The 27,830-nt window shown below is 34.3% G+C and overlaps 1 protein-coding gene across 3 annotated transcripts in view; it reads left to right on the forward strand.

The window, feature by feature from the left end:
* Nucleotides 1–27,830, forward strand: part of LOC115888751 (protein winged eye) — an 87,926-nt gene that overhangs the window by 48,731 nt on the left and 11,365 nt on the right. The window contains exons 6-9 of one of the 3 annotated variants that reach the window (XM_030908587.1): nt 8,223–8,402; nt 18,740–18,859; nt 18,968–21,405; nt 23,783–24,011. In XM_030908587.1, the coding sequence (XP_030764447.1) occupies nt 8,223–8,402; nt 18,740–18,859; nt 18,968–21,405; nt 23,783–24,011 (2,967 nt within the window). Of the gene's footprint in view, nt 1–8,222; nt 8,403–14,698; nt 14,864–18,739; nt 18,860–18,967; nt 21,406–23,782; nt 24,012–27,830 lie in introns of those variants that run through there. The other 2 variants (XM_030908589.1, XM_030908590.1) reach the window with 2 other exon arrangements.

Genomic DNA, 27,830 nt, shown 5'->3' on the forward strand with positions numbered 1-27,830 from the left:
AAATGGCTTAGTACCCACAGCGACCACGACAGAGAAGAATATGCAAGATTAAATAGAATGGTTAAACGCGAAGTATCTAAAAGCAAAAACAAAATGTGGGAAACCAAATGTAAGAGAGTGGAAAGATATATTAGAGGTACAAGAGTGTCAGAAGCGTGGAAGACAATAAGGAACCTTAGAAGAGACGAAAAGCAAAACAGTAAACTAGAACTGACAGAAAACAGGACAGAATTCAAACTAGAAGTGCCAGATTTGAAAAACGCAAAAGATATAGATGTAAATGAAATAAGTGTAAACGAGATAAAGAAAGCATTGAAGAACTCAAAAAATGGAACAGCTGCGGGGCCGGGAAACATTTTCATTGAGCTAATAAAGCAGGGACCCGATATATTTTTGGAAATACTAGCTGATATCTTCAACAGATGCCTGATAAAAAACGAAAACATTCCTGAAGACTGGAACCTGACGTACGTCAGCTCTATCTTTAAGAAGGGAGACAAAAAAAGATGTAGCAACTACAGAGGCATTAGTTTGACAAGCTCAATGGGAAGGTTGTATGGCAGGATCTTAAAAGAGAGAGTAGAAGAGAGCTTTGAAGAAATAGAAGAACAAGGTAGTTTCCGCGCTGGGCGTTCTTGTACAGACAACATATTTGTGTTACAACAAATAATTGAAAAAAGCAGACCTCGAAATTTGGACACGCATCTGGTATTTATAGATTTAGAGAAAGCCTATGACACGGTGCCTTTGAAGAAATTATTTGAAATCTTGGTTGAAGCAAATGTGAGTAAAACATATATCAATGCAATCTGGAATATGTACAAAAATCCAAAAAGTATGATTATTATGAATCCTTCCTGACATCTAAAGGACTTATACAGGGGTGCAGTTTATCACCTACTTTATTTAAAATATATATCCAGGAGGCATTGAAAAACTGGAGAAGGAAGAGTAGAGCTATGGGAATAGAGATTGACAACCACTGTCTATCGACCTTGTTCTTTGCAGACGACCAAGTTATTGTTGCAGGTTGTGAGGAGGATGCCGACTATATGTCCAGGAAACTTGAGGAAGAATACGACAGATGGGGACTCAATATCAACCGCACAACCAAATACCTGAAAGTAGAAGAAGAACAAACTGAAGATCCTGAACTATACATACATGAAATTAAAAGGTGTAGCGAATATAAATATTTAGGAAGTATTATATCTGAAGAAGGGAACTCCAAGAAAGATATACATAGTAGAGTTCAACAAGGTACGAAAGTAATCGGTCTTTTAAACCCTCTCCTGTGGTCAAATAAAACATCCATCCAAACAAAGATAAAGATTTACAAAGCAATCGTAGAGCCAATTTTAACATACGGTGCCGAATGCTGGCAATTTACAGCAAAAGAAAGAAGGATGGTCGAGTCAGTGGAGATGGACTTTCTCCGAAGAGCATGTCGCATATCAAGGATGGAACACATTAGAAATGAGATCAGGCAAAGAACAAGGCGAATACATACCAGCACCGACAACATCGAATCGAGACAGCTACTATGGTATGGGCACGTAAAAAGAATGGGAGGGGAAAGATGATAAATAAGGGTCCAAAAAATTAATTTTCTCACAAAACCAAGACCTCTAAGCCTTTAAAGGTGTATATTCTCTGAATCTACATAAAATTTCCTATAAATACTAACATTTTCATAATTTTATGTCTATAATTACTATTTTTCTAAGGCCTTTGAAAATGTGTAAAAAATAGCCAATAATTTGGTCTTCATATTTTCGACTTTTTTCATACATTAATATCGTGAAAATCGAAGATTTTTGTTATATAACTTCAAGAGATTCGTCAGAAAAAATGTATATATACACAATAAAACAATATAGCATTGTTTGAAACTATAGTACCCAAAAATTTTACAGCTTCAGCCTTCTCTAAATCTATCCCCAATAAAAGTAACAAGGTAATCATAAAAGATTTTACCTATCTCTGATCAAATACGCCAGCACCAAACATCTTTTAATGCCTTAAAATTTATTACTTTTAGATTTTTCTAGACTTTGTTAGATTAAATTTTATTTACATAAAAATGGTTCTTCGTCGCAAAAGTGTATCGGAAAAAGCCATTACCTTAAAATAGTTAGAAATGTGCCCCCCGGGGGTGCAAATATCCATAATATTCTGTGCAATTTAAATGACACGTCAGGTGGTTATTTATTGCTAACCTTTAACGATATCCCTGCCCATTATTATTATACAAATTACAAAAGCAGCGTTTTATAGCCAAGGTTACCACCAGACGCTGACTATATTAATTTTTTCTACGATCGCTGTAGTAATTGGAATAAGAGTGCAAGAAATGTTTCTTATTATAGTTTCAAAAGATTACGTAAAGTTAACAGTATAAATCCATATTGGATAAAAAATGTCTATACCATGTGGCGGACAATTAACTAAACTAAATTTTCAATAATGGGTATGACCCCCTCTTGCTCTAACAACATCTCTCATACGATTTGGCATAGATTCGATCCAATTTGATATAGTTTCTTGCGGGATGTTAAGCCACTTTTTCTCTACTGCAACAATGAGCTCTGGGATAGAAGTTGGGGCTCTTCGTCTAGTACGAATTCTTCGTTTTAGCTCATCCCATAAATGTTCTATCGGGTTTAAGTCTGGACTGCATGCTGGCCATTCCATAACCCGAAATCCCACTTCTGAAATGTAATCGTGTACGATTCTTGATGTGTGTGTCCTCGCATTATCATGCATAAATGTGAATTCGTTTCCATTGTAGTCGACGTAAGGTACCACATGAACTGCTAAAAACTCCTCAATATACCTAGCACCAGTTAAACATCCTCTCCCGTACCGACGGTCGCCCCAACGGATGAAAACTGGGTCGGTTCGCGCAGTTATAGAAATTGCATCCCAGTTCATGCAGGAACCACCTCCATAAGCAATCCGCTCCTCAATGCAGCATTCTGCGAATCGCTCACCTGGCCTCCGGTACACTTTTCTTCTTTGGTCGCTACCATAGAGGCATATCCTGGTCTCATCTGAGAATAAAATAGATTCCCATTGTTCTAGTGTCCAATTCAGATGTTTTAGTTCAAAACGCAAGCGTGCTTGACGATGAGCTGGGGTAAGTTTTGGACCAATTGCGGGTGTTTTGGGGATCATGTTACTTTCCTTCAATCTTCGTCTTACTGTCCACTGACTCGTGATTCACGGAGCTGTTGTTGCACCTGAATAGCATTAAGACGCCCATTTCTTAACATTGTTGACACAATAAAGCGGTCATCACGATCCGTTGTATATCTCTTTCTACCAGTTCCAGGTCGACTATGAAAGGATCGAGTCTCCTCATATCGGTCACACACTCTTCGAATCGCTCCGCGTGTCATATGTAGTTGCCGAGCTACAGCTCTCTGTTTAAGTCCATTTTCGATTAAAGCGATTACTTGCGTGGCTTTTTCCGGTGATGTTTGCATTAAATTGAAACACTAATCAAACAATGAAACAACTAATCAAAGAATAAAAGAACAATGTGAAAATTTCGATTACACAGGTAGTAATTGCAATATTTGACAAGTTTGTTATTCTTATTGTCACCGCAACACAAATACCTTTTATTTGTTTACCCGTTGGTACGCATATAAACGATAAGTACCCTGGATAAATTTATGCTCACATTAAAGCATGTCAAATTGTCTTGCATGTCGAAAACAGCTCATATTTTTTACTTGCTCTGATAAATAGATTCTAAAAGACACAGTTAAAACCAAAAGTTCACATTGGGCCGATTTCTATGCACGTAAGTTTAGTATATCCTGGAATATCTCGTGGAAATTATATAGGGTGAATATGCCAGTAGTCGGACAAAACGTATTTATTGGGATATAAGTTAAAAATATGGCTCAGTATTGCTTCAAATAATTAAAAATCCAATTCTGTCAATTCTTCTGCATTGTTCTATAACATTTTCTTTGCCTAAGTTGCCACTCTGAAACCGTTAAAAATTATATAATATCTACTTACTGTCTTTTTTGTTTGAAATATAATGAAACATAAGTTTTTGGTAGTGTTTAGTGGTCGGACAGCAAAAATTCAACACAAAAGCAGATCAAAGGAAATAAAAGTTGCCCGACCACTGGTCAACGCTAAATTTAATATATTTGGGAGGTCGGAGAGTAGTCACTTTTCGACGTCATGTTGCGGAGTTCAGACTGATTTTTTATGAGATTTTGGTTATTTTCAAGCATGAAGCCTAAAGTAAAAGGGAGTTTTCATCAATACAATAGAGATGCATTAGAAAAAGCAGTCAAAACTGTCCGAGAGGAGGGAAAATCGCGTAAAAGATGCAGTCAGTACAGGCATAGTTTAAAGAATATTAATATATCAGTTGGTCCACTCTAAGGAATTCTATTGTTATTTTGACTTCAAAGGCGGCCCGTGACCTTTCGAGGCGACAAAAAATTTGTACGTTTACCGGGTGCAGCGGAAGTGCTATTTTATCAGTCAGAACGCTGGCCGTATACGAGGGATCAACTAAAAATACTAAGGAATTTTAATATAGCAAGTAGAAAAATAAAAATACACTACTAGTTTTAGGCGTCTTTAATAATTGATCAATATTTATTAGTATTTAGTATTAATTATAAATTAATATTAAAATATTAGATATATTATTCTATCCTAATTCTTTGTAATATGGAATTGTCAATAGGGTAATTATTATGGAAACCCCATATGAAAAATGTATACTAAATAAATATAATAAGTTAATTTTTTTAATATATATAATAATAATTTGCATATTTCTTAAATTATAGCATGTTTTGCTTTATAGATGTATGCATTTTACTTTAATTACCTACCCGGAAAGCCCAAATTTTATCGTAATGTAATAAAAGTACCTTTGCATACAACTTGTGTTGCCATTGTCAATTTTTTTGGAATTTTTTCTAAATTTTATGATTATCATGAGCAGTAATTATGACTGTTAGTAGATAATTGTGTAATAAATTTTACTGTTCGATAAAATTTAGTAAAAACTGAAAAAAAAATGACTATGGCAAGACAAGTTGTATCCAAGTACTTTTTATTACCTTTTAATAAAACGGTAGATAATTCAAGTTAAATGCAAACAGCTAAAAAGCAAAACATGCTATAACTTAAGAAATATGCAAATATAATTTATTACAGTATTTACTACTAATTGAAGAGCACACGGGAAAAATAATGAAAGTACCAAAAAAAGGGGGGCTACACCTTTTGGGGGATATCAAACGGGAATATCGATAACGGCCACATAGAAACAGGCATTTAAAAATGGGAAAAACGATATAAGCTCGGATATAAAAGTCCATGCGTAATTTCATTTAAAAAAACGGTTTCCTGAACATTTATCATTTCTGGATACTCATCGTTTTTCCCATGTGCTCGTCAATTGTTATATTTACTGTTACATAAAATTTAGTAAAAACTCTAAAAAACTTGTCAATAGCAGAAGAAGTTGTATGCACGTATTTTTATTACCTGACGATAAAATTTGGATTTTCCAGGTAGGTAGTTAAAGTTAAATACAAACATCTAAAAAGTAATACATGCTATTTAAAAAAATGCAAATATCTTAAATAATAATTTAATATGCACTTTGCAAACCGGTAAATATTGCAAAATCCAAAACACAATAGTAAAGTATCTACTACTGCTCTAAAATATCTACTAAAATTATAAACTAATTGTTAAAAATAAATATTTTGTGCATATTTCGAGGAAAATCTTTTCTTAATTTATATGTATATTTTTAAAACCATTTTTTCATAGTTAGGTTTCCATAATTATAATATACAATATGGTTCATCCAATGCGTGGGACTGAAAACAAAACTAAAATAAACTTGGAACGCTGTGTTCACGTCGAGCAACGGATGTAGACTCACCCAAGTCTACAAGACAGGCGGGGAGCGGCGGGAGGAATTTTGATACGGGCGAAGAGTGGGTCAACTGATATATTTATATTCTTTAAACTGTGGAGAAATTGAAAAAAATTGTTACCTGGATTGAAAACTTAGCCGTTTGCGGATTTCCAATAAAATAAACAAGCGTTCCTTAATACGGTTGAAAAACGTGTATCTAGAAGAAGAAAAATTGAAAACGCTGTTTACTAATGGAAGCTTGGTTTTATGAATTGCATTGGTATCGTTTAAAGATGATTGTTTCATATAGATAACATACAACAAAAAACGTATACAGGGTGTCTCAGATTTTAATCGGGAAAATTTTTAACTTGTAAGATTTAAAGCTTCCTTTTTGAGATACAGGGTGTTAAAGTTACTTAAAAAAGAAAAAAAAATTAAGATATTTGAAAAACTATTCAATCGATTTTGATATAACTTGACCCGTTTATAATACTTCCTATGGGATTTAATTTGATGTAATTAGATTTAAGTTTAATGGCCAGGGGCGGCGCGGCGGTGGGGCATCACTGTTAAACCATTTTAAAGAAAAAAATAGGCACGCCACTGCTTTTTTAGAAGTATAATAGTATTTTTGGATTTAGTAATTAAAAATATTATTTTTTTGTCTCCTGACTTTTTTGTCTATCTTGCTTACTTCTTGCGAAAAAAAATAAATTCATTTATTTATAAATAATAATGGTTAGGTTATAGACAAAAAAGTCAAAAGACAAAAAAATAATATTTTTAATTACTAAATCCAAAAATAATATTAAACTTCTAACAAAGCAGTGGCGTGCCTATTTTTTCCTTTAAAATAATTTAACAGTGATGCCCCACCGCCGCCCCTGGCCATTAAACTTAAATCTAATTACATCAAATTAAGTCCCATAGTAAGTATTATAAACGGGTCAAGTTATATCAAAATCGACTAAATAGTTTTTCAAATATCTTATTTTTTTTTTCTTTTTTAAGTAACTTTAACGCCCTGTATCTCGAAAAGGAAGCTTTAAATCTTACAAGTTGATATGAACTTTTTGTTTTATTTTTGCAAGTTCTATCGTCTATTAAAATTTCCCGATTAAAATCTGTGACACCCTGTATATAATGTTCAGGATTAAATTTGCTTTAACCTAACAACCTAACCGACCACTAGCTAATTCACCCTACTATAAAGGTTATATAAAAAGTTTATATGATAGGGCAAAAAAAATATGTTCAGACGACATTTCGTAGTAGATAAACAGAGATATAAACCACATAAAAAATACATTAATAGAAAACGACTATCCACCATATTTTATTGACAAAATATTAAACGAAATACAAACTCCAAATCATAGACACAATGATAACAATACACAATATATACAACTTATAATTCTATACATACGAGGCGTTTCGGAAAAAATAAGAAGGATATAGGAAAACAATATAACATACGAACATCTTTCAAGACACAAAATACACTTAGATCCATTTTGTCACATACTAAACCAATGAATACAGAGTATCAAACATAAAATGTAATATACAAAATACCATTTGACATTGGTGAAACATCTAGACCCTTAAATGTTGGAACTGATTATTTAAGAAAGGCAGTTTTTCACAAATCTAAGATTTGTGAGCATTCATGGGACACAGGGCACAGAATAAATTTTAATAACGCCAAAATTATAATGAAAGAAGCGATAGCCTCTAAAAGAAAAAGAAAAAAGGCTTTTTTAATACAATCTAATAAAAATAAATGAATTGCTCATGCATCTGTAGATGTTAGTAATGTATGGCAATCGCTTCTTTGATTTTAAAGAACATAACATACGTAAAAATTAAAAATAATCATACAGAAAGTTTGGGGCTTTTTGGTTTTACCTTATTAAGTAGTTGTTATCAGGTAGTAATTGTTAATTTTGTTTAAGTTTAACTTGATATAATGTCATTTTAACAGAACGTCAACGGTTTTTGTGTCAAGTGTTCTCGAATAGTTGAATTTATATAGTTTTTTTCTTTATTCTTTGTATTTTTTTGCTTCCGACGATGGAAAGAGATAAACTTTCCTAAACGTTAAGCATTTTTTTGTTCGTTAGGCAAATTTGTATAAAGAGATAGATATTTTTGTTTTCTATTGTACGAATAATGTAGAATAGTATCCCAATATCATCCATAACCACTCTCCAAGCACCCTACATTTATCCGTCACTCTTCCGATCCTCTCCAACCGATTTTCCTTCCACTAACTCATCACAATCGCTTGTTGTTGCAGCAGACAACGCCGGAGCTGCTATGGCTAGCATGGCTGCAGCGGCCACATCGGGGGCGGTACCAGGAGGCGGAGCCGTCATCCAATGTGCCGACGACAGAGGCGCCGGATTGGCCAGTTGGTCTATGGGCGGAGCGACGCACGGACAGGCCCTGGCGACGCCCACGCTGTGGCAATATCCTGGTGAGTGAGCGAGGTTGTCGGATTATGCGGTTTGTGGTAGATTGTCGTATTTTTTTGAGGGTAAACGGTATACGTGGTGTTTTTTCTGGCTGTATACTAACTAGATACCCTGTTTACAAGATACTAATAACGTTTTTATTTTTCTTTTCGTGAATAATTTACAATTTAATGTGGTTTAAGTAAGAACAATCTTCGGATGGTTCTTACAGGACACTCTGTCTCCTTAATGAACACCTCAGTAGATCAGAAACAACGGCGAATGCAGATTCTCTGGGGAAAGCCTCTGTAAAACCGTCTAAGATACTTTTGTCAGAGCCCTGAGACTGTATGATGTCTATAATCTACTATGTATGTTAAAAAGTTAGGTTAGATTGAGGTGTAAGTAATCTTGAAAATATTCACAAAGGTGCTGACAAATCGCCTGTCAAACAAATTCGACTTCTATCAACCCCCGGAACAGGCAGGGTTTCGAAGTGGATATAGTACTGTGGATCACCTTCAGGCAGTCCGCACTCTCATAGAGAAAAGCACCGAATACAACTTCCCTATATATGTCGCCTTTGTGGATTATGAGAAGGATTTCGACTCTATAGAGCTACACGCCATCCTCGATGCCCTACAAAATGCCAGAATAGGCTACAGATACTCGGGCATAATATCATCTATTTACAAATCAGCTACATTGACTATCAAACTGGATGACATAAATATCACAAATAAAATTAAAATGGAAAGAGGAGTCCGACAGGGAGATAGTATTTCCCCCAAACTTTTTACACTGGCCCTGGAGGACGTATTTAAGAAGCTGAACTGGGACAAGATGGGTATTAAGGTAGATGGTGGGATGCTTAACCACTTGCGCTTCGCTGATGATGTCGTTGTCCTGGCATCATCGTTGGAAGAACTTCAAACAATGCTCGAACAACTTCACCACACATCTGCGCAAGTAGGTTTAAAAATGAATTTGTCTAAAACTAAAACCCTAAATGAAAATGAAGAGCAAGTTAATGTTAATGGACAAAAAGGATTGAGAACGTTAAAGAGTATATATATATATATATATATATATATATATATATATATATATATATATATATATATATATATATATATATATATATATATATATATATATATATATATATATATATATATATATATATATATATATATATATATACCGCCGACAGACGAGGATAACGGACATAGTAGAGAGGATAGCTAACTCTAAATGGTCTTGGGCAGGACACTTGGCCAGACAGTTCGAGGAAAGATGGGCAAAAAGACTTCTTTGCCTAGCAAAACGCCCAGTCGGCCGACCTCCTAAAAGATGGGCTGATGATATCCAAACCGTAGCCGGTAAGAACTGGATGAGGAGAGCACAGAATCGAAACGAGTGGAAGAAACTGAGAGAGGCCTACATTCTGCAGTGGATGAGTAATGACTGAGAAGATATGAATAGGGTTAAAATGTGTTGTATGTACAAACAAAGTCCAAGTGGGCGGTCTACAAGCATTTCTCCTACTACAATCCTACCTCCGTTGGTCGCTACAGTTAACTCATTAGCGTGAATCATTTTTCCAGCCTCCTTCGACTTTTCTTTCTCTAAAAAAATGAATTTATCACAAAATATAGCACAACATAGTCGCATAAATATCAATCAATGACTTGACAATCTCAAAAATTGTTACAAATCATTGACAGAACTTTATTATGGGATGATATCCCATTTCTGATGTTGGAAATTAGATTATATTCTTAGTAACCTGTCTCAATTTATCAAATAATTTTGTGACTAGGTACACAGTAATTGTACCGCAGGTTGCCTCTCACTGCCCGAAAGATGTGCCACTGAATTCTGTATGAAAAACTCTGTGGGGTTCAGTTTGCCTCTTTTCGATAAGTTATAAGATATAAGATATAACCGATTGGAATATGTAGCGGAATTCAATTACCTCGGCAGTTTGATTTCGGAAAAGGCCAATATCGACTCGGAAATTCAGCACAGGATTAGCAGCGCCTCAAGAGCGTTCTGGAAATTAAAAGACAGGGTTTTCTACAATCATGACTTGAGTACAAAAACGAAACTTGCAGACAACGAACAACTGTCAGAAGTCAGAAGAAGACGCGCCGACGCACAGTGCTTCGAACATATGGCTCTAGAGGACAAAAATGCAAAACTTCTCTTTTATTGTAGGCAATTTATTCAAACTAGGTTTATTTGACACAAATGATGAGTACTCTCGTTGTACTAAATGATGATGTTCTTAGTCCCACGTTTATGAAAAAAATCTTATAAATAATAAAAATGTTGGAGCTGTGTTCCATCTAAGGAAATAATAATTTATAGTATGAAAACGGTATAAGTATTAAATAAATCCCTGTGAAAAAAAAGAGAATTGAAATAACATTAGAACATGATTCCTACAATATATAATATAAGATAAAAATGTTTTTCTTTAATGAAAAAGAAACATTAATGTTATATTTAATTAAAAAAAACTTAAGATACTATAAATTTACTTTAGGACAACAAAATGCATAGATCGTAACTACTCTGATTCAGAAGAATCACTGCTGAATCTTCCAAATTTATAGTATCCAAATCACAGGTAGATGAAGTATCCTCACATATAAGATATTTCTGTACGTCATTTTCTAATATGTTACTTTTTCGCGTTGTTACTGTTCTTTTTGTTGGTATGAGGGGTTCGGATGTTAATAGTTATCTCTTTAATAGACCATATCCATATATTATTTTTTCCTTTTCTTGGGTATGAGGTTTTATAATAAATTGAAAGGAGGGAACTTTTTTTATGCGACGTTTCGCTCCAACATAGTGGGCTTTTTCAGGCACAAGTGGTGTCTCATTTGACTGGAAGGTTCATCAATATCTAATAAAGAACACATTTTTTGAAATACAAATAATTTTGAGTTATTGTCCTTATGATCAAGCCAAGTATTAACCAGATCGGCATTGCTTATCAATTTTATTCCATCTGAAAAGTATTATAAAATAAAGTTCGTCGCAAGCAGACGCAGGTGAACTATACAAAAATTAAAAGTGTATGAATATGACAACAAAAATATTCAATAAGTACGATATGTTTTGATATATTTTTTTAAATGCCTTTTTGAAGTTTGAAAACGTAAAATTTTTATACCCATTTAAGAATCATATTAAAAAATAAATAAAAACTAAACAATCACGAACTTGTTTAGAAATAAATTTAAAGTACGTACCGTTTAACTCCATAATATACAGAACTACTATGAATGTTATTCTTTTCACTGATAAGATAATGATCGCAAAATTTATTTTTTGTGAAAATATTTGCTAACAAAAAACGCTGTTTATGAAAAATAATATACAGGATGGTCGAACATTGCTATAAGTATAAAATTACTAGATATTGGTAAATTTTAACTTTTTTTTCGATTTTTGTCCATGGGACGAAGCACTGTGCGACTCCGCGGGCCGCGACGGGCAATTTCCAGTTGTAGGGTCAGTGCACTGGTTATCCGGCCAGCACTGGTCCTCGGCCTTTTTAGGATTTAAAGCCAAATATTAGTAAATTTACTCTAGGTACTTGTAATGTATAATATATGATGGGGGAAGGGTAAAAACATGTAAATATATGTCAAAACTAAGCAAAAATTGGGTTTTTAGTTAAAATTTTGAGGGGCCGCAAACCAGTAATTAAAAAACACGCTCTTTTAGTTCTCGGCCAACATGGCCGAAAGTCAGTATAAAAAGTTATTTTTCAATCTTAAAAAAACTATAAAAAAACATATTTTGTCCTGTGTTTGTTATTTTTTTATTTACTTATATTATTGCTTTTTAATTATTAGATTGCGGCCGCTAAATTAATTCGAATATAAAATATAATTTGATCAAAAATTATGTTTAAAAATAGTGACCGAGAACTAGCCTTTCTCGGCCACCATGAAAAATAGTGTGGCCGACAACCAAGATCACTGTAGATTTCGGTTCTCGACCGCTAACCAACTCTAATCCTTTTGATTTTTTTCAATGGCTAGGGAAACTAGGAGAAATAAAACCCAGGGTAATAAAACCGTCTTGATACGACCTAAAGTATCCAGGATTAAAAGGAGTATGTACCAATACACAGAGAAAGATCTCAAGAATGCTCTGCGTGAGATCTGGGAAAACAAAATGAAAATAAGGGAGGCCAGTCGAAGATTTAATGTACCAAGGGCGACGATCCAGGATTGAATCAAAGGAAGAGTACCCGATCTTCTGAGGAAGCCCGATTAATGTTCAACGCCGAAGGAAAGTTTGCTCCTCCACTTCATGTGCGACTTCCCAGGGCTGTTATTGCCAATATGCCGAGCGGTTGGGTATTAGGAAAGTCAGAAAGAGGATGGATGACATCTGACTTATTTTTTGAGTTTATCAATAATGATTTTAACAAATGGCTGATTACAGAAAATATTCCGAAGCCTGTTATCCTGTTTGTGGATGGGCATAGATCCCATCTCACTATGACAATTAGTGAGTGGTGCCACAATAATGAAATAATCGCTCTTCCACCTAACATCACCCACATGCTCCAGCCTGCTGACGTTAGCGTCTACAAACCGATGAAATCGGAATGGAAAAAAACAGTTTGTAAGTGGCAGAACAAACCCGAAAATCTAAATTGCTCGGTGACAAAAATTAATTTTTGTAGCGTGTTTGACGAAATTTTATCAAAATCTGACAGATTTAAGCATTCTGTAAAGAATAGCTTCAGAAAATCAGATACCTATGGTTATAGGTATTTAACCGGTACCTAATGTTTATAGTTACTTATTTGTTATCGTTTATTTAGGTTTTAAGGAGCCTATTGCTATTATTGTATTACTAATATTCCTGCCATACGTACATATAAGTTTTTTAATTAAAGTTTTTTTATTGATACCTTCATAAATTAATTGATTCTTAATTAGGTACGCAGAATCATAGTAAGGTATCCTACCTATATTCTAGGTATACCTACATGGCCGAGAACCAATACAAAATTGGCCGAGAACTGTGAGTGGTGGCCAAGAACCAGTAAAATAGCACTTTTTTCGGTTATTATTGTTTTTCTTGTTTGATATTTCTATCCACAAAACATCCCCCTTTAGAACTTCGTCTGTCATGTTAAGAAATGAAAGTAAATAATAAAGCGCCTCTCGTGTTTGTTCGCACTCAAAAAATTTCAATTAGTGCCTGTATATATTTTTAATATATTTTTAAATGTACATTTTTTTAATTGTTAAGTAATATATTACATTTAAATGGAATATATTACATAACAATTATGTCAATTACAGGATTACAAGTTTGTTTTCTAACATTTTTTAAATAAAACGAATTATAAAATTTCAATATATGTATATTTGTCGTAAGTATGAAAAAAGTAAAATATAAAATGGACAAACGCTTACTTACATTGCAATAAAACTTCCACTTTTAGTTTTGCAATCCAAACGCAATATTTCTATTTCACAAATAAAAATATCCGACAACACTAAAATCACTGAAACTTCCGCGGCTGACAACGAAAACTGAAAAAACATAACGGCTTTTTTTTGTTTTGGACCTGCATATCAACATTACGCTGTACTATTATGTGTTTGTTGTTGAAATAATATTAAATATCTAATTTAACTTGTACATTTTAATATTTTAACATGATTTTAACTGCTTTTGACAATAACTAACTTTTTGTTATCAAGATGACATTTTAGACGGCAACTGACATATATGTCATAATATTTGAATCTTAAATATGTATGTAATATAATTTAAATTACTATAATGCAACTTTATACTAAGAAAACATTTATACATTCACAAAAATACAACAAAGTCTAATAATATAGTTTGAAAACAATGAATATTGAATTAAAATTGAAAAAGTTAAGCGCGACCCCTTGTGTCAAAATTAGATGATTAAATTTTCGCAATTTTTACACCATTTGATGACCGGTGGCGCCTCTAGTGTTTGTTCGGGCGGTTGGTCTTTTACTCCCGCTTATGGCCATTAAAGAAAAAGTTCTAAAGGGGGATGTTTTGTGTTTCTATCCAGAATTGGAGGACTTTATTTTCTTTGCCTAATTTGTTCAGGTTCTCTAGACCCGAGACCGTAATTAACAGTAAAAGAACAAAGTTGCATAATTATTATGCTAGGAGAAATCACAGGAAAAAGTCTGGCAACAGCGCTGTTGGCTATTTCATCTCTCGGCACTTTTTAGACCGGTTTTTGTTTGGTCTGAGTGTTTTTTCCTTTCGTTTGCGATTACGAACGGTCGGGCCGGGTATCGAGTGTCGCCCGATTCTCTCGTACGCGCAGTACCACTGCCGACGCGTGCTTATTCATGCGTTTTTCCACGGGAAAACGACGTTTTTTTGCCACGTACCGTCGGAAAAATGTACTGGCTCGCCCAGGACACTTTCCTACTAGGCCATGGTAAGGATACAAGTACCACCATAACAGCTGTTTCACATTTAACTCTATTTATTGTTAAATAAATTGCGCAGTAAATTTTTTATTATTTATTCATTCAAAGACTGTTTAAAATACTCTTTTAAACATATTTGGTGTGTTTGTGTTTTTATCAATAAAAAAAATAAGAAAATACTATTTTTCCCATAGTAACTGTTGAAATTAAAAAAAAGAGCAAGGGAGATTAAATAATACTTTAACAGCGAGGATGGGTTAAAAACTTTATTTCTTCTCGCACGTTTTTTAATTGCTTCCATTTTTGAAAAATTATCTATTCCTTTTCATAAGTTATTCGGGATTTTTTAAATGGAAGTAGTTTGGATATGGCGTTTGTCGCCTCAGCCTGAATATCTGTTGGTAATTTACTTATTTCGTTTTGTGCCATTCCCGGCTCCAATTCAATCCGCAATCGACACGAAAGAGAATTAAAAAATACTGACTCAAAACTGACAACTAAAGAGACTTATTTTATTTGTCAAATCACATAGAAACCAACGCTAACCCAGCACAATATTTTTTCTACTCTTTTTTTCGATCATACGGAACTTATTTTTCGTTTATTGTTCGAAAAAAGTCACTTATTTGGCTTCAAAAAAACAAATTCCACGGTGTATCTAGTTAGTAGAAACAGTCTAAGGTGTCATTAAATGTCGTATGTCGTTGCAAAACGCATCAAACGACTTTTTAACGCGATTCCTATGGCCACATGCGGTTACTTTACGATCATAATGCGAGCTTTAATGTAGCGGGCCACAAGCCAGAAATATCACTCACTATATTTTAAATTTTATTAAGTCTTCGCAAAATGTTGCAATAATATTCCATTTTATGATCTTTCTAATAGAAATCCCACACAAAAAAAAATTCTTTATAAAAAACTTACACCGCATGATCGAAAAAAAAAAGGTTCTCTTCCCCGAGACAAACGGTACATTGTGAGACAGGAAATTGTAGAAAGAAACAAGCCCTATAACATAGAATACAACATTTTAACGAAGAGTGCTTTCCATAAAATGAATAAAATGAAAAATATACGAAATAATATACATGCACTGATTTCTTTCGAAAATCGACTACTATGAAACTATGACTGTGACTATGATCCCGTCCCCAACACAAACGGTACATTGTGGGACAGGAAATTGTAAAAAGAAAGAAGCCCTATAACATAGAATACAACATTTTAATGTACAGTGCTTTCCATAAAATCAATAAAATGAAAAATATACAAAATAATAGACATGTACTGATTTCTTTCGAAAATCGACAACTATGAAACTATGATCCCGTCCCCGACACAAACGGTACATTGTGGGACAGGAAATTGTAGAGAGAAACAAGCCCTATAACATAGAATACAACATTTTAATGAACAGTGCTTTCCATAAAATCAATAAAATGAAAAATATACGAAATAATAGACATGTACTGATTTCTTTCGAAAATCGACAAATATGAAACTATGATCCCGTCCCCGACACAAACAGTACATTGTGGGACAGGAAATTGTAGAAAGAAAGAAGCCCAATAACATAGAATACAACATTTTAATGAACAGTGCTTTCCATAAAATCAATAAAATGAAAAATATACGAAATAATAGACATGTACTGATTTCTTTCGAAAATCGACAACTATGAAACTATGATCCCGTCCCCGACACAAACGGTACATTGTGGGACAGGAAATTGTAGAAAGAAACAAGCCCTATAATATAGAATACAACATTTTAATGAACAGTGCTTTCCATAAAATCAATAAAATGAAAAATATACGAAATAATATACATGCACTGATTTTCGAAAATCGACAACTATGAAACTATGATCCCGTCCCTTCGACACAAAATCTTGCAACATTGTGATTGGTGAAATTGTAGAAACAAAGCCCTATAACATAGAATCACAACATTTTAATGTACAGTGCTTTCCATAAAATCAATAAAATGAAAAAATATAGTAGACATGCCTTTCGATTTCTTTCGAAAATCGACAACTATGAAACGCGATCCCGTCCCCGACACAAACGGTACATTGTAAGACAGGAAATTGTAGAGAGGAACAAGCCCTATAACATAGGATACAACATTTTAATGAACAGTGCTTTCCAAAAAAACAATAAAATGAAAAATATACGAAATAATATACATGTACTAATTTCTTTCGAAAATCGACAGCTATGAAACTATGAACCCTTCCCGGACACAAACGGTACATTGTGAGACAGGAAATTTTAGAGAGGAACAAGCCCTATAACATAGAATACAACATTTTAATGAACAGTGCTTTCCATAAAATCAATAAAATGAAAAATATACGAAATAATATACATGTACTGATTTCTTTCGACAACTATGAAACTATGATCCCTTCCCCCACACAAACGGTACATTGTGAGACAGGAAATTGTTGAGAGAAACAAGCCCTATAACATAGGATACAACATTTTAATGAACAGTGCTTTCCATAAAATCAATAAAATGAAAAATATACGAAATAATATACATGTACTGATTTCTCTCGAAAATCGACAACTATGAAACTATGTTAACTATAAACTTCCCCGACACAAACGGTACATTGTAAGACAGAAAATTGTAGAGAGGAACAAGCCCTATAAAATAGGATACAACATTTTAATGAACAGGGCTTTCCAAAAAAACAATAAAATGAAAAATATACGAAATAATATACATGTACTAATTTCTTTCGAAAATCGACAGCTATGAAACTATGATCCCGTCCCCTATACAAACTTGTACATTGTGGGACAGGAAATTGAAAGAAACAAGCCCTATAATATAGAATACAACATTTTAATGAACAGTGCTTTCCATAAAATCAATAAATGAAAATATACGAAATAATATACATGCACTGGATTTCTTTCGAAAATCGACTACTATGAAAACCATGATCCTGTCCCCGACACAAACGGTACATTGTGGACAGGAAATTGTAGAAAGAAACAAGCCCTATAACATAGAATACAACATTTTAATGAACAGTGCTTTCCATAAAATCAATAAAATGAAAAATATACGAAATAATAGACATGTACTGATTTCTTTTCGAAAATCGACAACTATAAACTATGATCCCGTCCCCCGACACAAACGGTACATTGTGGGACAGGAAATTGTAGAAAGAAACAAGTCTTATAACATGTATCACAACATTTTAATGAATGCTTCCATGTAAAATCAATAAATGAAAAATATACGAAATAATAGACATGTACTGATTTCTTTCGAAAATCGACAACTATGAAACTATGAACCCTTCCCGAACACAAACGGTACATTGTGAGACAGGAAATTGTAGAAAGAAACAAGCCCTATAACATAGAATACAACATTTTAATGAACAGTGCTTTCCATAAAATCAATAAAATGAAAAATATACGAAATAATATACATGTACTGATTTCTTTCGAAAATCGACAACTATGAAACTATGAACCCTTCCCGAACACAAACGGTACATTGTGAGACAGGAAATTGTAGAAAGAAACAAGCCCTATAACATAGAATACAACATTTTAATGAACAGTGCTTTCCATTAAATCAATAAAATGAAAAATATACGAAATAATATACATGTACTGATTTCTTTCGAAAATCGACAACTATGAAACTATGATCCCTTCCCGGACAGAAACGGTACATTGTAAAGAAGCCCTGTAACATAGGATACAACATTTTAATGAACAGTAGCCTACGCTTAAAAAATTAGTTACAATTACCTATTTTCCGTTTAAATAATTTAGAATTTAGGTATTTTTATGTTTTTTAGTGTCATATTGTTTGTTGTTTTATTTAAATTTTTATTTCTGTTTTAGCGCCTGTTCCAGTGGAACCCATTCCACTCTCTGTACCCACGATGCCTCCGGTGGGGTTTCAACTAGTACGGGATTCCGCCACTGGAGGTCTCCTACTCCTACCCACTACCACCGGAATAGGTTAGTCATTTTTATTTTATGTTTACTTGTTTTACACGTCTACCTATACAGAAGCCTTATTCTACCTGTTGGATGTTGAGTAAGCAAAATATTCTCTATCTTTTCCAGAACCTCTCCAACAAACTGTGGTTTGGCCAAGTTATCCTCAACATTCTTCAGTTCTTCTGCCGTCTCTATCTTCCATGCAACCTCCTCCGTTGCAACTCCTCAGCTCAGCCTCGTCAGACTACTTGTCTAGCAGTACCACCCTTCAACACACCCAAACTCATAGTACCAGACTCGTTGCAGTCACTACAGACACTAAAAGAAAGATTCCTCTACCTCTACCCGCTACCACTTTGATCAAAATCGAAACAGATGGTACTCTCGATCAAACCAAGACACTCCAGGCTGTCAGTACCATAGCTAGTAACACTGGGACTGTTTTTACTACCGACCAAAGCGTACCACCGCTGGTTACAACTCACGTTATCTACCCTACAAACCTTATATTGTCTCAAACTCCCAATCCTACAGCTGTCGAGTCAAATTCTTGTAGATCGCAAGCAACCTCTCCAGTTGCAACATGTTTGACACCTCCTCCGGAGCTGGTAGTACCGCATCAGGAAGAAGAACCTATTAGCAATGTTCCTGCCATGATGGTACAAGATGCCAGCAACCAGACAGATACGCCGATTTGCAGTGAGGATGATAACACCACCCACACAATTCCAGATGTAATTGGTGAAGAAAAAATTAAAGAAATACCAGAAGAACCAAAAATAATCGAAGAACACGCTACAATAGTTGAAGAAATTGTGTCAAACGAAACTCTGATTGAAGCTCCAGTTCAAGAACCCCCAGTAAGTGAAGTAGTAACTTCCTCACGAATTTTACCGCCACCAACTGAATGTGAGGTGATTCAAGATGAAGAATCTGAAGATAAAGGCTCATCACCAGATCTAAGCGGCCTAGAACTACTTTCAAACAGTATCGTCGAGTTTGAGAGTTGTAGAAACTCGGTTGAAGAAAGATCGTCGGAATCGTTATCGGAAACATCCCAAGACATCTCCATATCACCTCCAGAAGAGATACCCTCTCCTAAAATAGAGTCCCAGGACAATTCTTCGTCCATTTCACTACACATGGAGGATACACTCGGTGGTTTGGATCTACTCTGTGCTCTAGCCGAGCAAAGAATCTTGGAGGAAAACATTGAGAAGCCTGCCAAAGAAAAATCAGAGAGATCCAAAGAAAAGCATAGAAACAAAGAACGCAGAAGGGAGAAAAGGAAAAAGAAACATTCTTCCGATGAGCATAGAAGAAAGAAACTTAAAAGTGATAAAAGAAGGTCCAGCGAAGAAAAGCGTGAACGCCATTCTAGGAAAAAAGAACGTAAAGAGTCTTCAGATAAAACTGATTCTGATAGAGCTGAAAAACAAGAATGTTCATGTAAATACAAGCACTACAAAACGCCCGAGTCTGAGCAAGAAGTCCGGAAATTCCTTGAAAGCAAATCATCGCAGAATTTCTGTTGCAAAGGAGACTGGCCTTGCATGAACGCCATCGAGCTTGACATGAGAATGAAACTTGCAGAACTCCAAAGAGAATACCGTGAAAAACAAAAGGAACTCAGCAAATTGAAGCCTAAAAAACACTCGCATCACTCCGAATGCCCTAAAAAGAAATCCAGAAAGAAATCGACTCATTCAGAACGAAGTAACACACCCCCTCCTTTGCTGGACAAAATGGACTTGCCTGTTAAAGAAACTAAGGAACCTTCGGAGCTGTTGAAACCTCCCAAATTGTCCGTGATGCCTAAATTAGGGGAGTCCCATAAAAGACGTCACTCTGAGACGGAATCTTTGCCAGAAACACACTCTTCGAAGAAGAGGAAAGTTGGGAGGCCTAAAAGACTTATGACAGGTGGTGAGACAGTCACTACCGAAACCATAGTTTCCAAGAAGCCTAAAAACAACTTTGTCGAGTATTTTCTGGCTGCCAAACAAAAACTGAAGCAACAGAACAAAGTTTATACCGATTCAACTCCTCCGAGGTATATAGAAGGAAACTACATTCACAAATTGAAGAAAGTGAAGAATAATAACACTATAATTTTGGACGACGTGAAGTCTTCGAAGATACGACCCAAACTCAAGGCTGAAGCGACCTTTAAAGATGAGGATGAATTGAACTCCGAGGATGAAGATAATATTGAGGAAGATGAAGAGGTTGTTGGGCATAGTGATGAGGAGGTTGCTGAAGAGGAAATGGAAACAGCGGTGGAAGAAATGGAGGTTGATAAGGAGATTGACGTTAAAAATGAAGAAATACCTGTGGAAAAAGAAAAAGAATGTAAGGAAGTGGAGGAACTGCCCAATCCATGCGCGTTGACTGAACAGCATTTGGAAATGGATAAGTTGAGGGTACTGACAGCAATGGGAGGACTGTTTTATGCCGGACAATTGAACGCTATTGAACCACCTGATGTCTACTCGATTACCTTGGATGGGGAAAGAGGTAATAGGCCTCATATAATGTCCAGAGAGGAGATCTTAAGAGATGCAGTGAGTATATTTTTGTTATTTTTGTAACGAAACCTCCGCAGGGTTGAAACAGGGTTGGGGAAAGACACGTAGAAAATTATTTATCTACGTGTATGTAGAAAAATACGTAGAAACGTATAAAATCCGAGTACATGTTCAAAATCAATTTTGTACATTTAAAGCCGTTTTTCCCTTTACAAGTCTCCTCTTTTGTATTTTCTTTAAATTCTATAAGTGTTAAAACTGTAAAATACAAGTTTTGGTTGTTCTTTTTTTCATTTTTATCAAAGAACCCTGGTTTTATGCACTATGTATACAGTGTATTATTATATTGAAAGTTTGTAGTTCTAAAAATTTTACATAAAAAATATAATTATATTACAAAAAAAAATATTTTTTCTCGAATTTTAAACTCAAAATAGTTTTTAATCAATATAAAAATAAATTACAACTTTTGTAAGCGCTATGAAAAAATTAAGAGGTGTACGGGCCAAGTAAATGACGTTAAAGGCTTGACCTCGCCAAAATTATCATCGATTGTTATTCCCCAGCCGTCTTTGACGTCATTTTTTTTTCGATTTTATAAATATATATCAACAAAATTTCGAGATCTCGATGACAATCTATACTGACATACTGATTAATCACGATCCTGCTCAAACCACTCAACGTAAGAAGCGCAATTTTGGCATACAGGTTGATTCTAGGGTCTAGAGGTTCGATAAAAAGGGATTTTTCGAAATTCCAGTTCCAAGAGGGTGAAACCACCCCTCAAATATTACAATATTTTTTATTTATAAAACGGTCAAGTTTCCGAAAAAAACGCTTAAACACGTATATTTTATTTTGTTTTTTTACATATTTTAAGATTTTTTAAAAATGTATACGGGGCGTTTCGAAAAATCTGGTCATTGATTAATCACGCTTGACGTAAAAAGCTGATTTTTGGAAAACAGGTTGACTTTAGGGTGTAGAGGTTCGATAAGAAGGGATTTTTCGAAACTCGAATTCTAAGGGGGTGAAACTATCCCTCAAATATTAAAATATTTTTTATTTGAAAACCGGTGAGTTTTTCGAAAAAACTCTTAAACACGTATATTTTATTTTGTCGTTTTACATATTTTAAGATTTTTTATAAATTTATACAGGGTGTTTCAAAAAATATGACCATTGAGTAGTCACGATTCTGCTTAAACTGCTTGACGTTTAAAGCTGATTTTTGGCAAACGGATTGACTGTGGGGTGTAGAGGTTCGATAAGGAGGGGTTTCTCGAATCTCAAATTCCAAGAGGGTGAAAACGTCCCTCAAATATTACAATATTTTTTATTTAAAAAACGGTTAGTCTTTCGGGAAAACGCTTGGACAAGCATAATTTATTTGGTTTTTTTACATATTTTGAAATTTTTAAAAAATCATACAGGGTGTTCCAAAATGTTGGGTAATTTCTTAACCACGATTCTGCTTAAACTGCTTGACGTAAAAAGCTTATTTTTAGCAAACCGATTTTTCGAAAGTCAAATTCCAACGAGATGAAACTACCCCTCAAATATTACCAAGTTATATAATAATATCGCCATATAGTTTTTTCTCATGCTGACATAAATGTGAGAAAATTTTATCCAGTTTGTATGTTAATGGAAATTCTTGCTTGACTTTATCATCACCATTACAAATGATTAATTCGACGCGAACGAAGTCGCTGATACACGCTAGTTTTTCTTATAAAATTCAAATCGTCAACAAAAAAAAAAGATCAACATCATGACTGACATTTACACGATATTAGTAGATAATAAACCCCGTATTTCTGGAGGCCGATATTATACAGTCCGCTTGAATAAAAATACGAAAAAAATAAAGAACGATGATTCGTGGTTTTCAATTCGCGAGACAGACTCGAACGTAAGAAACGCGTAGAAAAGAGATGGATACCCTCAGACGAGATGCGATCGACCAGATATGAAGTCCAAGAAGAACCATGCAGAGCGCTGGGTCGCTCTCAACAAGATTGTAGAAATGAAAAATGGAAGGAAAAAAAGATGAAAAAGACAGAGGCGGAGGTTTCGTTAGGGATGGGCAAATATTGAAAAAAAAACGATATCGATTTTTATACAGTATCGATATTTTAGAAAAATCGATATCGATATTTTGAAACTCCTTCCAAAAAAATTGGGAGCTTCAGGGTTGGGTAGGTAGAAAATTTTATATTCTCTACCGTATTTTCTACACGTAGAAAATTAATTTTCCAAACCACAAATACAATATGGTAGCGCACTTGCCCAAGAGATATATAATGAAGAATATGAAAGCCGAATAAATTGAAACACCCTGTATTTGAGTCCAATTTTTGTCTCAAAATAAATTACTTATCCTCTGATCGTTAATGTTATTTTCCAGATTGTGGAAGTGGCTCCTAAAACAACCGAAGAATTGATAATGGGAACTCGACTGTGTGCTTACTGGAGTCAGCAATATCGCTGTCTTTATCCAGGGAGTGCTGCCGAGCCTGGAACTCCCGATCCTCACCTGGATGGCAAATTTGTGTCGGTTGAATTCGACGATGGAGATAGTGGAAAGATATCCCTCCAAGATATCAGACTCTTGCCACCTAATTATCCCATTGTTGGTAAGTTTTTAAAAAATGTATTGTTTCTTTTTGTTATGACGAGTATTTGTAATTCACATCGCACAGTGGGGTATTTGGCACAGATAGTTGATCGAATTTTTTTTATGTAGACCTTATATAAATTGTTGCTATTTTCAATTAAAGAGGAAATAATATGAACAAAATAAAGGATAATAATTCGTCGATTCTAAAAAAAAAGAAAGAAAAATCACTGTTCTAGTGTTTCCACGGTCAATGCCACTAATGCCAGTAGTAATATCGCAACTAATACTACTAATGCTACGACTGATCCGCGACCAATGCCCATACCACTAAAGTCGCTACTAATGCCAAATTGTGCTATACTGCTAATGAATGGCACTAATGCGATCGCTTTGTACACAACAATGCCATAGCGGTTTACACCTCGCATTAGTATATCACTGATTGGAAAATTAAAGGAAACCAAGAATGTTTTTCTCATTTTGTCAGCAAAGTCGCAAAAAGTCGCAGTATTTTATTTTACTGTATGAAAGCTCAATGTTTACTAAGTAAAGCGTATATAGACAATATGCTGAATTCTTCGAAATGTGCAACTAAATCTCTAAGTAATAATAAAAATGTCACAAATTTAATCAAATTTTCTGAACACCTAACTTTTACTTGCAAAAAAAATCGTTAGTATAGAGAATATCAAAATAAATAATACGTTTTTGTAGAATACATACCTGCAGAGCCATCTTCAATAAACAATAATATAAACGTAAAAAGAGCACAAGAACAACAACAATTTATAATTTTAAACATAAAATTTAGCCATTTACCTCTTATCTGTGAGAAGTAACAACTTTGACGTTTCGTTGAAACAAATGAATGCAACTAAACACACCCATAGCAACGCCATTCATGGCAGACATGATTTAACTTATCATTTATTTAATTTTTGGGAAATTTTCGAATTTCGATCACCTTTTTCATGCTAATACCCCACCGTGCATCGGAAGGATTCACATAGGATGACATTTCAGGAGAATGAACCTGTAGCACCTAAAAAAGAAACCTGTAAAATTGTCAACAATTTTTTTGCAAAAAAACATGGTGTCGAAATATACTACCAGTTGTACAGGGGTACAGGTTATCGATTAAAAAAAAATATCGATTAAAAATATTTTCAATATGGCGGTACTTCAGAAAATACCGGTAGTTGACAGCAACTTTCTTATTTTAAATGGGTACCCGCATTTTTATTACATACTTAAATTCTCTGTAAAATTTTATGTGAATTTTGATATTAAACATTAACCGTTTTTGAGATAAAAATATTTAAAATTTTTGAACGAAAAACTGCCTTCAGTCAAAAAAAGTGTGTATAGCCTAAACGTCAAATTTAGTGATTACCACAACCATAAAATAATTAACTAGAAAGAAATGTCAACTCTGTGTTAAATCGTGGAAACACGATACGCCACCGAAAGCCTTCGTTGTCGTCTGGAGAACTAATTTTCCAATTGACAGGTTGACATGATGGCTTCATTTTTATTTCCGTTTCCGGTTATTCAATGGCGGGAGTTTAAATGTATTTTGTACTCTTTCTTATAAATAAAACAAAACAAAATTTTATTCAAACATATTTAGTTGAAATATGAGACAACGTGACTAAATAAATATAAAAAATAAAGAATTGAATGATTTCTACAGCAATAACTTAATTATATGCAATTTTAACGTAAATTAGTAAGGTATAAGCATGACTTACAGTAATTTGTAAATAAATACACGTATTCACAGCCATCAGGGACAGAAAACGGGGGCAGGAACATGAAAACGGGAGCCTTATACAAAAACCTGAAAACAAAAAACAAATTTTTTTATACTAAAATTAACAATGTAAAAATATCAATAGGTATAAAATATAAATATACTGTTTAAAAAAAGCGTCCATTATTCCCAAAGAGACCTGGCTCATAAATCAAAAAGAAGCAAAAAGAGACTTTTAGTCGGATAACATAATCAGATTATCAGTCCGATTTATTGCATTATTGACAATAAATCGCACATACTGCAGATAACTAATGTTGGCTATAGTTAAAAATGATCTTACCTTGCTGTAAATTGTTTCCATTTTCAAAAAAATCGCTGATCAAAGAGATAACACCATTTTCTCTGCATCTATAAAATGTAAAAACAGTGTTTATTTACTACCTATTTTTCATATACATGGGACATACCTACTACTGCAGAAACGTCATTTTCCCCAGGATTCTTCATGTAATATATATTTTATATACTTTATTACATTTATATTGTAATATACAAAAAACATGCTGTCCTTGTCTAGGCGGCCATACTTGTCGTGAGGAGAATGACAGGAATGACACTAATGACTGTTTCCAATTTTCCTATTTCACTGTCACCCCCCTGGCCACAACCACTGTAACCTAAAAAGAAGACATATGAAATAAAAAAAGTGGGTTTCCATTTGAAAAAAATGATTTATGATAATTTTTTAATCGCTCAATTCCATGACAGCCACCGCCATTATTATATGACATTCGAACAATTCAATTTTTGAAATAGATAGCCTAGTAACTGTGGTAATCACTATGCTGTCAACTTCCGGTATTTTCGGAAGTGCCGCCATATTGAAAATACTTTTAATTGATAGATCTCGTTGTGAAACAATGATGTGCAAAAAATCACCAATCTAGATATTGTAGATCTCTAGAAACTTCTAATGCACGCTCAGCCTGAGACCCCTGTATACCTACTTGCACTTATTTAAAACACACATTGTATAAAACTCTTCTAGCATGGTTCTTTCTTTCAGAATACGATCCAAACCCCTTGCTGAGTCTATCAAAACGTAAACGACGTACTTCTACCAGCGTTTCCACCGAAGAAAAACATCAACCAATTGAACCATCACAAACACCACAAAATCCAATCGCCAAACAAACTATCGTACCAGAACAATCAACTCCCAATCCTACCGAATCAACCCTAACAGAAGACCATCACAAAGAAAAGAAAAGACAGAAGAAAAAGAAGAGGGAGAAGATCAAGAAGAAGCACAAGTGCTGCGAGGAGTTTTGCAAGCACAAAAAGCACCACAAGAAACACAAAAAACACAAGAAGCATCACGACAAAGAAACAAGGTACAGCACGAGCTCTGAGGATTCTGTTAAACAGGACTGTAGCCTGGAGGTTATCAATGAAGAAGAGTCTGGGGCAGAAGATGTTGAAGAATCAAAGGTTGAAAATGAAAATGCTGGAGAGAAAGCATGTGAAGTTAAAGAAAATGGTGATGTAAATGATGAAAATGATAATGAAGATGATGTGAAAAGTGTTTTAGATGAGGAAGGCACGAAGCTAATACAGAAGATGAAGCTACGATGGATGAAATTTTGGATATAACAAGAAATAATGTAAGATTTTAATGCAATTTCTTTTTAAGTGTTTTTGATTTTTTTTCTTAATTTTGATGATAGAAATCGAAGAAAATTCGGGATAGGCAGGAATCGTCAGAAAGTAGGAGCATGATGAGGGCATTCTTGCCTGACAGACAGATGTGGCATTGGGCTGGCGATGGTCTAAAACGACGTAAAGGCAAGACAAAGTACAAAAAGTGCATCTATTACAAGTCGATTGAACGTGGCAAAGAATCAATTAACGTAGTGTATTTTTTAGGTTTTCTTTGATTCTTCTCTTTACAAATTTCAATTTTTTGTGTTTTTTTGCGCTTTTCTGTATCTATTTTTTATTCTTTCTGGTTTATTTTATAATATGTTTTATACCAAGTGTATAAATCTGGAAAGATATTGTGTTAGGGATTGGCATTAC

Source organism: Sitophilus oryzae, unplaced genomic scaffold (genome assembly GCF_002938485.1).
Source record: "Sitophilus oryzae breed Bouriz unplaced genomic scaffold, Soryzae_2.0 scaffold_808_pilon_pilon, whole genome shotgun sequence".
Taxonomy (NCBI): Eukaryota; Metazoa; Arthropoda; class Insecta; order Coleoptera; family Curculionidae; genus Sitophilus; species Sitophilus oryzae.